The 13,877-nt window shown below is 39.0% G+C and overlaps 1 protein-coding gene across 1 annotated transcript in view; it reads right to left on the minus strand.

Moving 5' to 3' along the window:
- nid2a (nidogen 2a (osteonidogen)) overlaps nt 1-7,425 on the minus strand; it is a 50,220-nt gene extending 42,795 nt beyond the window's left edge. Inside the window, exons 1-5 of the mRNA XM_053237542.1 lie at nt 7,339-7,425; nt 6,212-6,556; nt 4,391-4,690; nt 933-1,174; nt 119-624 (exon numbers count right to left, since the gene is read on the minus strand). Of these exons, the coding sequence (XP_053093517.1) occupies nt 119-624; nt 933-1,174; nt 4,391-4,690; nt 6,212-6,556; nt 7,339-7,425 (1,480 nt within the window). The remainder of the gene's footprint in view (nt 1-118; nt 625-932; nt 1,175-4,390; nt 4,691-6,211; nt 6,557-7,338) is intronic.
- Nucleotides 7,426-13,877: the final 6,452 nt, after the last annotated feature.

The following is a 13,877-nucleotide window of genomic DNA, read 5'->3' on the forward strand; positions in this document are numbered from 1 at the left end:
ATGAACAGCTATTAGATTTTAAGAGCACTTGGAATTCAGAGCCAGGAATAAGAAACAGAAAAAAAGAAGAAAGAAGTGTAAGATGAGCGTAACTGCTTTTTCACAGTTTCAGCCTCACCTCCAGAGTCGAAATCCAAATCTTCTTCCACGTTAACCACCTCAGGGCGGATGGGATACGCTTCCAGAAGAGTGTGCTCTGGCACCGGATGCACGGACTCAACGATTTCCTCTGGAGGAACATTTGTAGGAACAATGTGGTCAGTCTGAGGGTCAGGGCTCAGTGTGACATCCCCTTTGTAGGGGTCAAGTGGGGACAGATTTGAGTCAGCTTCCTGGTTCAGACCACTCAACAGAGAGGCATCGTGGTCTGGCTGAGGGAATTCTGTGACATCTGGAGTCTGAAAATCTGGATCAATGTTGTATTCTTGCTCTTCGTCGAAAGACTCGTCATCAGTCTCATACTCTCCTGCAGGGTACTCGGGGGTGGTTTGGAACACAACCGCTTGCTTCCTAGGGACTGCGGTGGGTAAAGGGCCCGAAGCTGCTGCTGGAATTACGTTGCGGAATGAATATGCGTTTCCGATGTGGAAGAGCCAAACGCCAGGCACGCCAGTGTTACCCGTCCTGAAGGGAGATTATTAAACAGTATTATAAAAGAGAAATGGAAATTATATAATGTGTCATGGGCATAGATGATGTTCAGGTCAATCTGACTTGCGAGAAACAAAGTAAAATAAAAGAAATAAAATAAACCAAAAATTAAATGATTCAAGCTTCCTAATTCTTCCATCTCTTTACACTTCTACCTTTGCAATCCACCTGCCATCAAGAGCTTCCCAAACATGAGAAAAAAAATGCAAGTAATTTTGCAAGTAATTATTTTGTTTAATGGGACATTCATTGCTATGGTTAACCACATATTTATTGCTTACTGGTACAAGTTCTTGACAGACTGCTCATTGCTGGTGAGGCTGAAGTAAGGTCCCTCAGTGCGTGTGAAGATAAAATATGGGATTTCTCCCCTGGTGAAGCCGACCCGCGCGGGCAGCTCGATCTCCACATTGAACATCTCTTTAGGACGCGTTCCAAAGAACTGCAGTCCATCCTCTGGGTAAAGAAAAAGAGCGTAGGTGTTCTCCTCATCGTAAGCCACCACCGCTTGGAATGTGTTAACCTGCCAAATGAGAGGAAGAAGATCGGCATCAGTCTATAATTCAAATGTAAATGTTAGTGCCTTATCTTATCTTCAGGCTGAACTGAGTTTGCTTGAGGAACAAAAGCTCTGTCACAGCTTGTGTTTATCAAAGGGTTAATGAATAGTTCACACAACAACACATTTCAATGAGTAGCAAAGAGTTTATCCAGACTGTAAACTTTCGTGTCTTTTATTACTTGTTTACGATAGTTTCAAAGCAATCCCACTAAGACCTCGTGCCCGGACTAAGCCCATATTTGGTCTTTTCTCAAAGTTCACATTTATACCATTGATTTTATTTGGTCTGGTAACTCAGCAAATGTGTCCCCTCTGGTTTCCTGTCCTCATTTTCTTCCGCTCTGGTTTTTTCACACCCTCTTAAGAGACCACTTTAGACCTCTGTTTGAAGTGCTGTCTTGTCCTGGACAGCCCAGTCTGTGTGTCCTTTTCAAGATCATGTCATTAAATTTCCTGAAAGCCAAGATCAGAGACACGACTCCGTCCTGATCTGTGGCCACAGACGGCTTTGACTGACCACCCACTAGTTCCAGAGTGGTAGCTATGCTAATTTTCAAGTAAACTCGCCAACAAAACATTGTTTTAACATAGATTCAACATCAACTCTTTGACTCCCCTTGCCTTCTTTGTTTCTCTCCATATTCGTATGGGATAGGTGTGAAACACGTTGTGCCCTTCTTTGGTATTTTACCTCCATTATCACCATCACAAAAGAACCTGCAAGGACCCCCCACAACTGCTGCCTATGGCTTTGAAAGAGCCCCAGGCTACCTAATTCCATAGCATACACCTCTCCATCCCCCGGAAAAAAAAAAAAAAGCCCCAACCCTCGGCCCCGAATCCTTAATTACAAGACCACACTGCCTTCAAGCTCTGCAGGAACACACCCATAAACAAGATTGTTTAAAGATGTTATTGTAAATAATTAGGCACCCACTTGTGGCAAGACTGAGACATGCCCAGGATGATACCACAGGGCACACTGCCGTAATTGAAAGCTCGACCAGCTTGATCTGAACTTCCACTGCTTATTTGTTCAAGGAATAACACCTCCATATGGCTTCCCACTTCCATCTCCTCTGAGACAGACACAAGACGGACGTTCAGGGGCCGGAAACTGCATCTACAATAAAGAGGATTGAGTCCCAAAAGAAAACACAAGGGACCGTCTAGATTTGCCACCCCCACACCCCCATAAAGAGCATCCGAAAAGCTTGAGCAAACTCTCAGCAAAGCGGACACCCGGTGAATTAACTGGAGGATGTGCTTTCTTTAAACATCCCCCCATGGCTCGGAGAGCTTATACTGTAATCCATTGTTGAGCAGCAAGCAAACAGTGTCAGTGATCGTAAACAAATCCGAGTGAGCCTCAAACAGTAGGTCAGCCGGCTTGATAGCAAACTCTAACATCGCCATTCTCACCTGTTCGTGCTTCAAGAGAAGACCATGCTTGGCGTACGTTAAAATGATTTATTTACAGACACAAAGTTGTCCACAGATGTGATGGATTACATGCTATTACTGTCTGGTATAGCGTACGCTCTCAAGTCAACAAGCTGTCCAGATCAACTGAGTAATTACTCAAGCTCTGTTTATAAGCCATCTAAAGTATCTACTGCACTTTGGATATATACATATCAGAGGAACAGCCAGGCTGAATCTGAACCAGTAAATAACCGAAGAAAATGTTTAATCTGCCGCACAGCTGTTTCTCCCTGTTGGCCTGGAGGTGAGAGCCATACATGAGAGCACGGATAATAGAATAGCCCATTCAATCCAGCATGCAGGAAAGGCACACTATGCTTCCATGTTTCTTATGGTTTCTCACTATCCAGAGCTGAAATCAATATTCATACACTGGGCCTCTTGGCCACAACCAAAGACCTCAGCATATGGATGCGAAACTGTTGCCAAATGCAGTCCCTCCTGCACAACAGAGAAAAGACATTAATAAACAGGATGTGGCTTTAGAAAATTACACAAGAATACAAGATGTCAAACTCTTCGATGCAGACTGTTGGCACTAAACCGTTTCTTGCAAGGAAAGAGCTGATAATCCCTAGCTATTAGAGACAGAGAAAGAGTACACGCAAGTCATCATGTACTCTTCTTTCCCACCACTTTTTCTTGTGAGCTGCACGAGGAAATTAGAGGCTGCAGGGATTTCGGGACAGATTAGTAGTTAGTACGGAGCAGCAATGTGTGCACAGGTGCCCCGTGGGCCTGCAATTACAGCAGAGGCGGGGAATTAAGCTGGGGGAGATGACTGACAGCCAACGCTGATAACCTACACCTTTAAGAGGTTAGAGCTAAGCTCAGATCTTCAGGGTCACATAGTTCACCCCGCCCGATAGATTCCCACTGGGTGTAGATGTAATCTGAGCAGCTTTTGTTCATTATTCGTCAGGTATATAGCTCTGTTAAAAATTTAGCATTAATTGAAACGTGACTACAGTGACTTAAAGCATAAGCACATGTTTGGTAGCTCCCTCTGTTAATCAGTCATCATTTGAATGACTTTTATTTTTATGTGCTGTGACAAATTAAGATTAATTAAGATGTTGTATCACGTGACTTCACGCATGCACCAGAAGCGCAGAGAGTTTACAGAAGAAAAAGGGGAGAAAAAACATTGAAACGCTTAAAATGGCCAAACGCCTGTAATGAAAAATAACACGTTTGTTCTAAACAAATGTTTATTATTATGCACTGAATATTAAATTCCCAATTACCAATGAAACAGCGACTGAATGTATGAAATAAATGAATGGAGTCTGTGATGGTTTACACATAGAGCACGTTAATTCAAGACTGAATTTCATCCTCAAGTGTCTTATGAGTTATTATTCTATCAGCAGATGAACAGAAACATTACCATAACTAATTAACCAGCCGTTAATATTCCTATTTTCCTTTTAAGTACTTCAAGAACTATTTGACTATTGCATTACATAAATCAGTAAAACCAAACTAAATTGGTATGGATCATATTTCATCATGAAACCTGCAGTCCTAATTCCACTGTAAACAGTTTTGCTTTATGTGATTATTATTTGAATAATGTAAATCCAGTGACTCCAATCTGGCAACCCTGCCTACCAACAGGCACTAATTAGAGTTTTTATAGATTTTGACATGCAATAAATACTTCACTCCTCCCAACAGATTCTTCCTCACCTGTCTGGATGATTCGGTGCGTGTGATCTCTTTGTAAGCAGCTACGTTTTCCCACGTGGCGATGATGGCGTGAGTTGGTGTAAACTGAGTGTCTGGGAACCCTTTCTGGACCTCAGCAGCTATTCGATTCAGGACACTAGGGGACTCAGTTTGCCGATAGTAGATGGCTCCTTTTCCATTACTGGTGTCTATGTCAGCGAGGAAGGGTGCGATAACTGGGAACTCGGTGGGGAATCCATCATCAACGTACTGCTTCTCCATAGGAAGGTCATGAGGTGAGATGATGCCATTGGTGGCCACCTGGAATGACAGACACAATAGGTGCAATTACTTCAATGAAAATCATTCAATATACTCATCCTACTTTTACGTTATTATTATTGGTAGAAGTAACTAGGTTGGGTTCTGGTGTAGAGTTGGACGATATGATGATATGATATGGATTTTGCGACAAATTCCATCATAACTAGTCTGCTATTCAGAAATTGATCAATTCCACTGACAAGCTGATAATCAAAGTTTTTGCTCTCATTCTTCAAGCATGTTTCTTTTTTCTTCATTTATTTCATCTTCAGTAACTGCGTCATCCTAGCCAGGTTGGTCAAATTAATAAATGTAAATGTCACATCTGGAGACCCTGGAAAATCCAGAAAACTCTTTATGCCCTGTAACAAATTCTCCAAAATAAGATGTGGTTTATTCAAAAACGTTTCTGGTTTCCTTTCTGGACCATATACAGACAAATTGAGGGTGATGATTTATGGAAAAACTCTCCAAGCCCTTTTTTTCTAAAGCAAGTCTAAAAAAGATGATCTGACCCAAAAACCAATTGTCTAACCTCAATTTACTGATCTTACTAAATCGTGTTAAAGCTTTCGGAAAAAAATTTGACCTCAACATTGAGCATAGTCACAGTCACACTTTGGTGTGCAGTCCTCCCAAATAAATGACTAACACGCAGAAACACACATCAGCAGAGCTTTTTTTTTTTCCCACCAGATGTTTGACTGGGCAAAATGAAAAAAAAAAAAAAATTACTTATATATTAAATGAAAAATTTGTTCCATTCATTTATTCACTTCATCTTTAGTAACTGCTCCATTGTAGTCAGGACGGCCAAATAAAAAAAAATGTAAATGGAACAAAATGTGGAAAACCTGGAAAACTTAACATTTACTTAACATAAATCATCTTCGTAACAAATTCTCTAAAATAATATGCGGTTTATTCAAAATGTTTCTGGTTTCCTTTTTTGGACTACAGATAGAAGAAGAAGAAGAAGAAGAAGAAGAAGAAGAAGGCGAGGAATTATGGGGATAAAACTCTCCAAGAATTTTTTTTTTTAAGCAAATGCCTTTTTAAAAAAACTAAAAATAAAAAATGGTGATCTGACCCAAACCTTAGGTTACTGACTTCACTAAAGTGGATTAACTCTCAAATAAATGAGTACGAAAAAAAAAAAGAAAAAAAAAAGACCAAGCCCATGAGCGGAAGTTCAGCAAGGCTTTTGCACCAGATGTTTGATTATGCATAAATAAATAGGTAAATAAATAAATAATAACAATAATAAATTACAACAACAGCAATAATAATAATAATAATAATAATATATTTGAAAATGTAATTTATAATAATATTAATAATAACAATAATAATAATTTTTTTTTTTAAATATGTCATTATTGTACAGTAATAATACATTAATACACTAAAAGTTCCTCTACATTTCAGATAGTGCTTTAAAATAAAACCCATCCCAATTGCTTAAGCCTGCATGTCTCTTTTTTATAAAATGAAATGAGAAATCATGTTCATACTCACATATAATTTGCTGAAGGAGGTGTCGTAGAAGTGCATGGGTTTGCTCAACGCAATCACTTTAGATGTTTCATCGTCTCCTTCCTGCAGAGTCAAATCCCCGCTCAATGGCCCATAGGGGAAAAGCTCTCCTCTCTGAAGAGCACTCACATGATGGGAGATGTAGGAAAGTTGGAGCAAAAACGCCACTGCTTTCTTCCACATGATCACAACCTTCTCAACTTCATCAGCTATACATTGAGCTCTTCTCTCTGTCTGGCCAGTCAGCTCTGTGATGCTGCTCTCACAGTCCAGAGGAATTTGGGCTGGGGTGAAGCTCCCCCCAGAGTTGCCAGATTGGTAGAAACTCTCTCACTGTTCTGGAAAAACAGGCGAGGCATGAATGCTGCATTTGAAGTGAATTTGCAACTTGAAATTCCCCCCCTACAAGTGGTAAAAAAAAAAACAAAAAAAACACAGAAAACTTAGCGTTCTCTCTCAAAACTTTTGCTTCCCCCCAAGAAACTTAGCGTTCTCTCTCAAAACTTTTGCTTTCCCCCAAGAAACTTAGCGTTCTCTCTCAAAACTTTTGCGTTCTCTCAAGAAACTTAGCGTTCTCTCGCAAAACTTTTGCTTTCCCCCAAGAAACTTAGCGTTCTCTTGCAGAACTTTTCGGTTCCCCAAGAAACTTAGCGTTCTCTAGCAAAACTTTTGTATTTCCCCTGAGAAACTTTGCATTCACTTGCAAAACTTGTGCATTCTCCCGAGAAATTTAATATTTGTATTTTCTTACAATTTTTTGCATTCTCTTGCAATTTTTTTGCGTTCTCTCACAAAGATATTCGCGTTCTCTTGTGAAAGCAAGTTCGATCAGAGACGCAGATCATGACAACAATCACGCTGACGGTAGAAAGTTTAAAGAGAAACCGAGCTCCTCAGTGTGTTTAATGTCGCTGTGCATTTGACTTGGAAACCATCTAGTGGATGCCGCTTTTAATCATCCTGATGTACGTAAGGTACACAGGTAAATATATGAAGTATGCCGCTTATGTAGCAGCTGTGTGTGTGTGTGTGCATGTACGCGTGATGAAAATGAAGAATATTTGCATCTTATGTGGTAATTTGTAAGTTGTAATGACGTCATTTCTCACCTCGGAACGTTCGACGTGCAAAGTGGGAAAAAACATGGATGCCTCCATGAAAGCCTGCCTTCTGTTTGTTCTGTCAGAGTTCGTCATTTCTCATAAAAAGCTACTTTAAACACACTTTTACAATTCCAGGCCTGAGTGGCTATTGGCACTGTTCTACACTAGTGAACTTCAAATTTCATGCAACACTTTAGACTGAAATTGCAGCACAGAAACAACAGTGACAAGCAGGCCAGCTAATGTTAGTTATGTGCGTGATAACTCTAATGTTGATGATTAACTTCTCAAAACAATGTTAGTGTTAGAATGGTCAATGTTATAGAGTCACCCAAGTCAAGATAGATTTAACCAGTGTGTAGCCATGTTGATTTGACATCACTCTGTGGCCAGTTGAAATTTCAAGTTGGACGCATTCTCTTCCTGCTTTTGCGTGCTGGGTTTCTGCGCATGTGCACTTCACTTTTGCACTCCCATAAATTCATGCTTCTTCATATAGTTTAATTCTGAGCATTTTTTTTATTATTAGATCACAAGGCACAACAGCATACCTATGCCTAATGATTTGCCCCAAGGTGTGAATGAGTGTGGGAATGTGTGTGCATGGTGCCCTGTGATCTAGCATGTATTCCCACCCACAGGTGAAAATGATAAGTACCACTTTGCTGCAGAACAAAAAGTCCATGGGGTGGAGTCAGACCTGACCCTACCTGGGTGGAGCTGGGCGGATTCAAGCCAAAACTCTGTGAAGGTGACTGTGTTTCAGGCTGGATATGTGTATTTAATGTGTTGTTTAATGTTATACAGTGTTGCATGGGTTAGGGTTAAGGTTTTGAGTTAGGCTTATCAGAGGAATTGGATCAGATCCAGCCCCACCCCCTGGACTTTTGGTTCTACAGCAAGGACTATCTCAGTGTATAGGCTTCGGATCCACCGCAACCCTCAACATGATAAAACAGTTACTGAAGATAAATGAGTGAATGAATGAATGAATGAAGATAGCCTATGAAAATATACAGCCTGATAAGTTTACAATAATAAATTAGACAAAATACCACAAAATACGTGGTATTGTTTTATAAAGTGCACCCTACAAAATAAAAAATATAAATAAAGAAAAATGTCAGAAAGTGTATATCCTCAGAAAGTGTATATCTCTCTAAATATTATTTTTTAAAAATAAATAAAAAAATATTTGATTTAGGGCACTGATTTAGGGCTGCTTTTACATTAGAGATCTTAATCCAAGCTGGCAACCCAGACCACCTGGGCGGAGTTACCCAAATATCCAGCACGCTGATTGGTTATGCTTCCTGTGACAGGAAGTACTTCCTATACTTAGGAACTTCTAGCTCTCAGAAGTAAAAAGTTCCAAAAACTTTGCGTCCTGTATTCTGCTGACTTTTTACTGTATTAGAGTATAATAAGTAAACAGAAAACGTGCTTTAATTGCTTTTAAATTTAAGAAAATAATGACATGTAACTTCCGTCGGCTTTAACGGCTTGAGTATCACGTTCCTCCCGGGGGCGTGGCCTGAGATAAGAGCGACCGCCCACACTCGGACAGAAGAGGCCATTGAATGTTTATATCACTGTTATATGACAAGCTTTATACAGCAGGATTTTAAAAATTACTGAACATATGGAATTATAGTAAGTAAGTAAGTAAGTAAATAAATAAATAAATAAATAAATAAATGCATTCTAAAAAAAAAATTTAAAAATCAGAATAGCCACAAGCCCAGGGCTAATCCACCATCTGGATTTTATTAACATTTAGATTAAAAAAAAAAGAAAAAAAAAAAGTTTCCAAAATTCAAATTTGCTTCTCTGAAAACCTTGTTTTGGAAAGGATTTCCTATATTATTCTTACTTACCGGTTGCGAAACCTCACATATGAGCCAACTATGAAGAGTTCCTTTCTAATACTCATACATATTAGGCTTATTAATCATTACTAAGTAATCATTATAAATACTAATATATTTAGATTACTACTACTACTATTATTACTATTAGTGTAATCCAGTAATTAGTGTAATCTATAATTTGGAAAAGGTCAGTCATTGTCAGAAGAAGATATTTGTTACAATTACACTGATTAATAATCACTTAATAAATCTGTACTTTATGATTATTAAAATGTGAAAAAAGACTTTTAAATGATGCCATTTGTATTTAAACACATCATTTTTCATTACTGGATTAGGTTCATTAGTTGCCAAACATGACGGTTTTCCTTATCACAGTTTATTCGTGTAATAAATTCTACAGATCTGGAAGATTCACAATGTACAGAGAAATGAGCTTTAACAAGTTTGAAGCTCAAATCAATTCAATTTTGTGAGAAATCAGAGGAAGCTCCACTTTGGTGTTTAAGAATTAGCTTGTGCTGCCATCATGTGGCTTATTCAGTGTGACATTTATAGTAGTTACAGATAATTTAGAACTATATATATATATATATATATATATATATATATATATATATATATATATATATACATCTATTATATTATGTCTATTATACACAGACAAATGTCAAACAATGATACATAAATCAGGGGAATTGTGTCCAATATATGGCCAAACGTTTGTGGACGTCTGACCATTACACTTATATGCGGTTCTTCCCCAAACTTGGAAGCACACAATTGTATAGAATGTGTTTGTATGCTGTAGTATTACAGTTTCCCTTCACTGGAACTAAGAGACCCAAACCTGTTCCAGCATGACAATGCCCCTGTGCACAAAGTGAGATCCATGAAGACATAGTTTGCCAAGGTTGGAGTGCAAGAACTTGAGTGTCCTGCACAGAGCTCTGACCTCAACCCCACTGAACACCTTTGGGATGAACTGGAACACCGACTGCACCCCAGACCTCCTCACCCAACATCAGTGCCTGATCTCACTAATGCTCTTGTAGCTGAATGAACACAAATCCCCACAGCCACGCTCCAAAACCTAGGGAAAAGCCTTCCCAGAAGAGTGGAGGTTTTTATAACATCTAAATGGGGAATAAATCTGGAATGAGACGTTCAACAAGTACATATGGATATGATTTGATGGTCAGGTGTCCACAAACTTTTGGCCATATAGAGTAAAACTTTCAAGTCAGTCCCAGTTAAAAAAAAAAAATTAGCACATTCTGGAAAATAAATGGGCATATGAAAAGTTTGTATAAATAAGTAGGCCTACAGCGTACTTTTGTAACTATTACAAAACAACAAAAAGAACATTCCAGGATTTTATTACAGAAATTTCCATTCAAAGTCTTCGACCTTTCTGTCATTTTTGTAATTGTCAATCTGCAATTGATTTGCTTGGAGCCTCAGGCTTGAAAGTTTTTAAAGGTCATGCCGATTTTACATCAGCACAACGTCCCTGCTCTTACACGCCCATTAAACCCATCTCATAAACTCCTTTTTTGTTCGTGGCTTCAGAATTATAACTCAGCTTTCAAGATCTGCAATCAGAGACTGCAGTTGCTGTGATCCAGCTTCAGGAGGCATCACAGGAAAACAAACGGTTCGACTGAGTTGTGATCAAACACATCTTGAAACCTAAACGACACGTTCTGACATCATTATTTATCTGTTATTTATTTATGAAAGTCATAACATTCATGAGCATTAAATCACTGAAATTTCAGATTGTATTAAAGTTGCTATATATGATTACACAGGCTGCACATTTCACTTGTAATGTGTTTGTAATTTTTCACAGTTCTCATGTTGCACATCTCAAATCACAAATTTTACTACCTAGCACCTAGATGTACCTGGATTTTTCACATGAAAAGTACACACACATAGTATGTAGTGTGTAGGGAAAGAGATTTCATCCCACTGCATTCATTAAGATGGATTGGACAATAAAATAGGAAAAGAGGATTAAACTGATTCCATGAGCTTAAGTCATCTCTGAGTTTACGGCCCATAGTTTGCTATCAGCTTTTTATCATGGGATGTTTCAGATTTTCACAGATGGAAAGCAGATGTGTATGTTAGAAGTCACATAAATGGTAATAGAGCTACAATTTGGTTTGTACACATTTAGCAGAAACAGTTTTACACACTAGCAAAAATAAATAAATAAATAAATAAATTGTCTTGTAACAAGTGCGGAACCAAAAAGAATCAATTTGAAATGATTCTTTAAATGATTCTTTAAATGACAATATACAGTACAACTAGCCTTTATATGATTCTGTAAAGCTTGCTAGTTATGTACAGTATGTAACTGTGGAATCTATCACCACTGGATAACTAGAAATCTCACATACAGACAGTATGATGTTGTCCATCCATCCATCCATCCATCCATTTTCTGTACTGCACTGGACGGGGTGCCTACCTATGACAGGACACAATCGCACACACACACACTCCGGACAATCTGGAAACGCCAATCAGCCCACAACACGTCTTTGAACTGGGGGAGGAAAATGCAGTATGCAGAGGAAACCGCTGAAGCACGGAGGAGAACATGCAAACTCTGTGCACAGAGGGCGGAGGTGTGATTCAAGCCCGCAGCCCCGAAAGTGCGAGGCAAACATGCTAACAACCAAGCCACCGTGCCGCCCCAGTATGATGTTGCACTTCGATATCAATACTGTTTTCTTACAGCCAACCTTCTCCCCGTGATCCTGCTAGGTCAGCGCTGGTTCTGTATGACAGGAAAATCCTGGCGGTTCATACAGAAGATCCACTAGCTTTCTAGTTATACCGTTCTAACTACCAGGGGTGGTAGTGAGATTCACCTGAATAACCTATGCCACAATGTCACGATGAACAGACTCATTTTAGGATTGAATGGAACGGTGTTGAGAGATGAGCGCTACACTGACGCCACTAAGAGGGGTGGTTATTAACCTTACAAAACGTACGAGAAGTACACGATGACACCCAGGGATCAAGATGTGCCTCATAGAATGGCATGTAACAGTATGGGCGGGATTTCCAGCCCATTTAGACCAAGATAATGACATCCACCATCCTGGTGAAGATGAACAGTTCGTCTGATGAGCGGATCGCAGCCTTTTGGTCCAAATAGTATCACGGCCGTAGCAAAGAACGCAGCAGATTCTCTGTCTGATTGGTGGGTGAGTATGACTTTGGAATAACATCACTAAGGAGTCATCTGGCCATCATCCAGCCAAAGACGAGCTTATTGCCAAGGCAGAACCAACTTCAAATAGCTCTTTGACTTTTCACAGCTGCCTTTAATCCATGAAGAAGCTTTGCAGCTCCAATCCAAAACTAAAGAAACATAGTGTATACAGTACCATTCCTTTAACGACATACAGACATTTCTTGTATACTACCATTTACAGCCTTTTGGGGGTTCGGTGCCTTGCTGAAGGGGTGAGACTGAGGTGAGACACCGGCAGCGAACCCCCAACTGCTCCCCGGGCGCCGCAAAAAAAAAAACAAAGGCTGCCCACTGCTCCGGGTGTGTGTGTGTTCACTACTGTGTGTGTGTGCACTTGGATGGGTTAAATGCAGAGCACAAATTCCAAGTATGGGTCACCATACTTGGCCACACTCACTTCAATTTAACAAGAAGGAAAGTGCGGTTGATGTGCATCCTCTTGTGCAATATGAAAACCCAAGTTTCCCACTGAGTTATTCATTCATTCTTCAGTAAGTGATTTATCCTGGTCAGTGTGATGGTTGGACATGTGACATGTGAACATTTGGTTCAAATTCGTGAGTAGCCAAATGACCTTTGTAACCTGTGGATCAAACTGTGGACTTCTTCTGAATATGTTTAACGCTTCCATGTATAATGTCCACATATATTATGGACAGTCAGGTTGTTTTTATAGGAAAATATAAAATGCAAATCACCTCCAAATCACTGTAACTGTAATTTAATATAAATTATAATCACCTGATTTCTGCTGCTCTCTAGTTTATTTTTATATTTATAGTGCAGCATGTTTCTGGTTTATTTTTGCAAACATTCTAAACAAAATCTCAAATTAATTAAAAGATTTTTGCCAATTTTTTTTTTTATTTTCCCATTTTAAAGTGTTTTTTTTATTTAATGTATTTTTAATTTTTTTAAACCTCAGAAATCAGCTGCATCATGCAACTGCAACAGTTACATACATTTTTTAAAAAAAAATTATATTCTATAATTTTGGTCATCAACATTAAATAAACTTGAATGTTAATAATTTTAGCTTTTTTTAAAAAAAATTCTTTTAAATAAATTTCCAGTAAATTTTTTTTTACCATTGGAATGGTATTCGTACACATAGACAATTCTTTAACCTTTGAATAGGTGTGATTTATGGTGTATGGCGTATGGTTTAGGCTTAAACACTTTAGAGACGTATGGTGGTTTAGGCTTAAACAGTTTAGAGGCGTATGGTGGTTTAGGCTTAAACAGTTTGGAGGCGTATGGTGGTTTAGGCTTAAACAGTTTGGAGGCGTATGGTGGTTTAGGCTTAAACAGTTTGGAGGCGTATGGTGGTTTAGTGGTTAGCATGTTTGCTTCGCACCTCCAGGGCTGGATAGTTTGATTCTCACCTCCAC

This window comes from Pangasianodon hypophthalmus, chromosome 10, assembly GCF_027358585.1.
Source record: "Pangasianodon hypophthalmus isolate fPanHyp1 chromosome 10, fPanHyp1.pri, whole genome shotgun sequence".
Classification (NCBI taxonomy): domain Eukaryota; kingdom Metazoa; phylum Chordata; class Actinopteri; order Siluriformes; family Pangasiidae; genus Pangasianodon; species Pangasianodon hypophthalmus.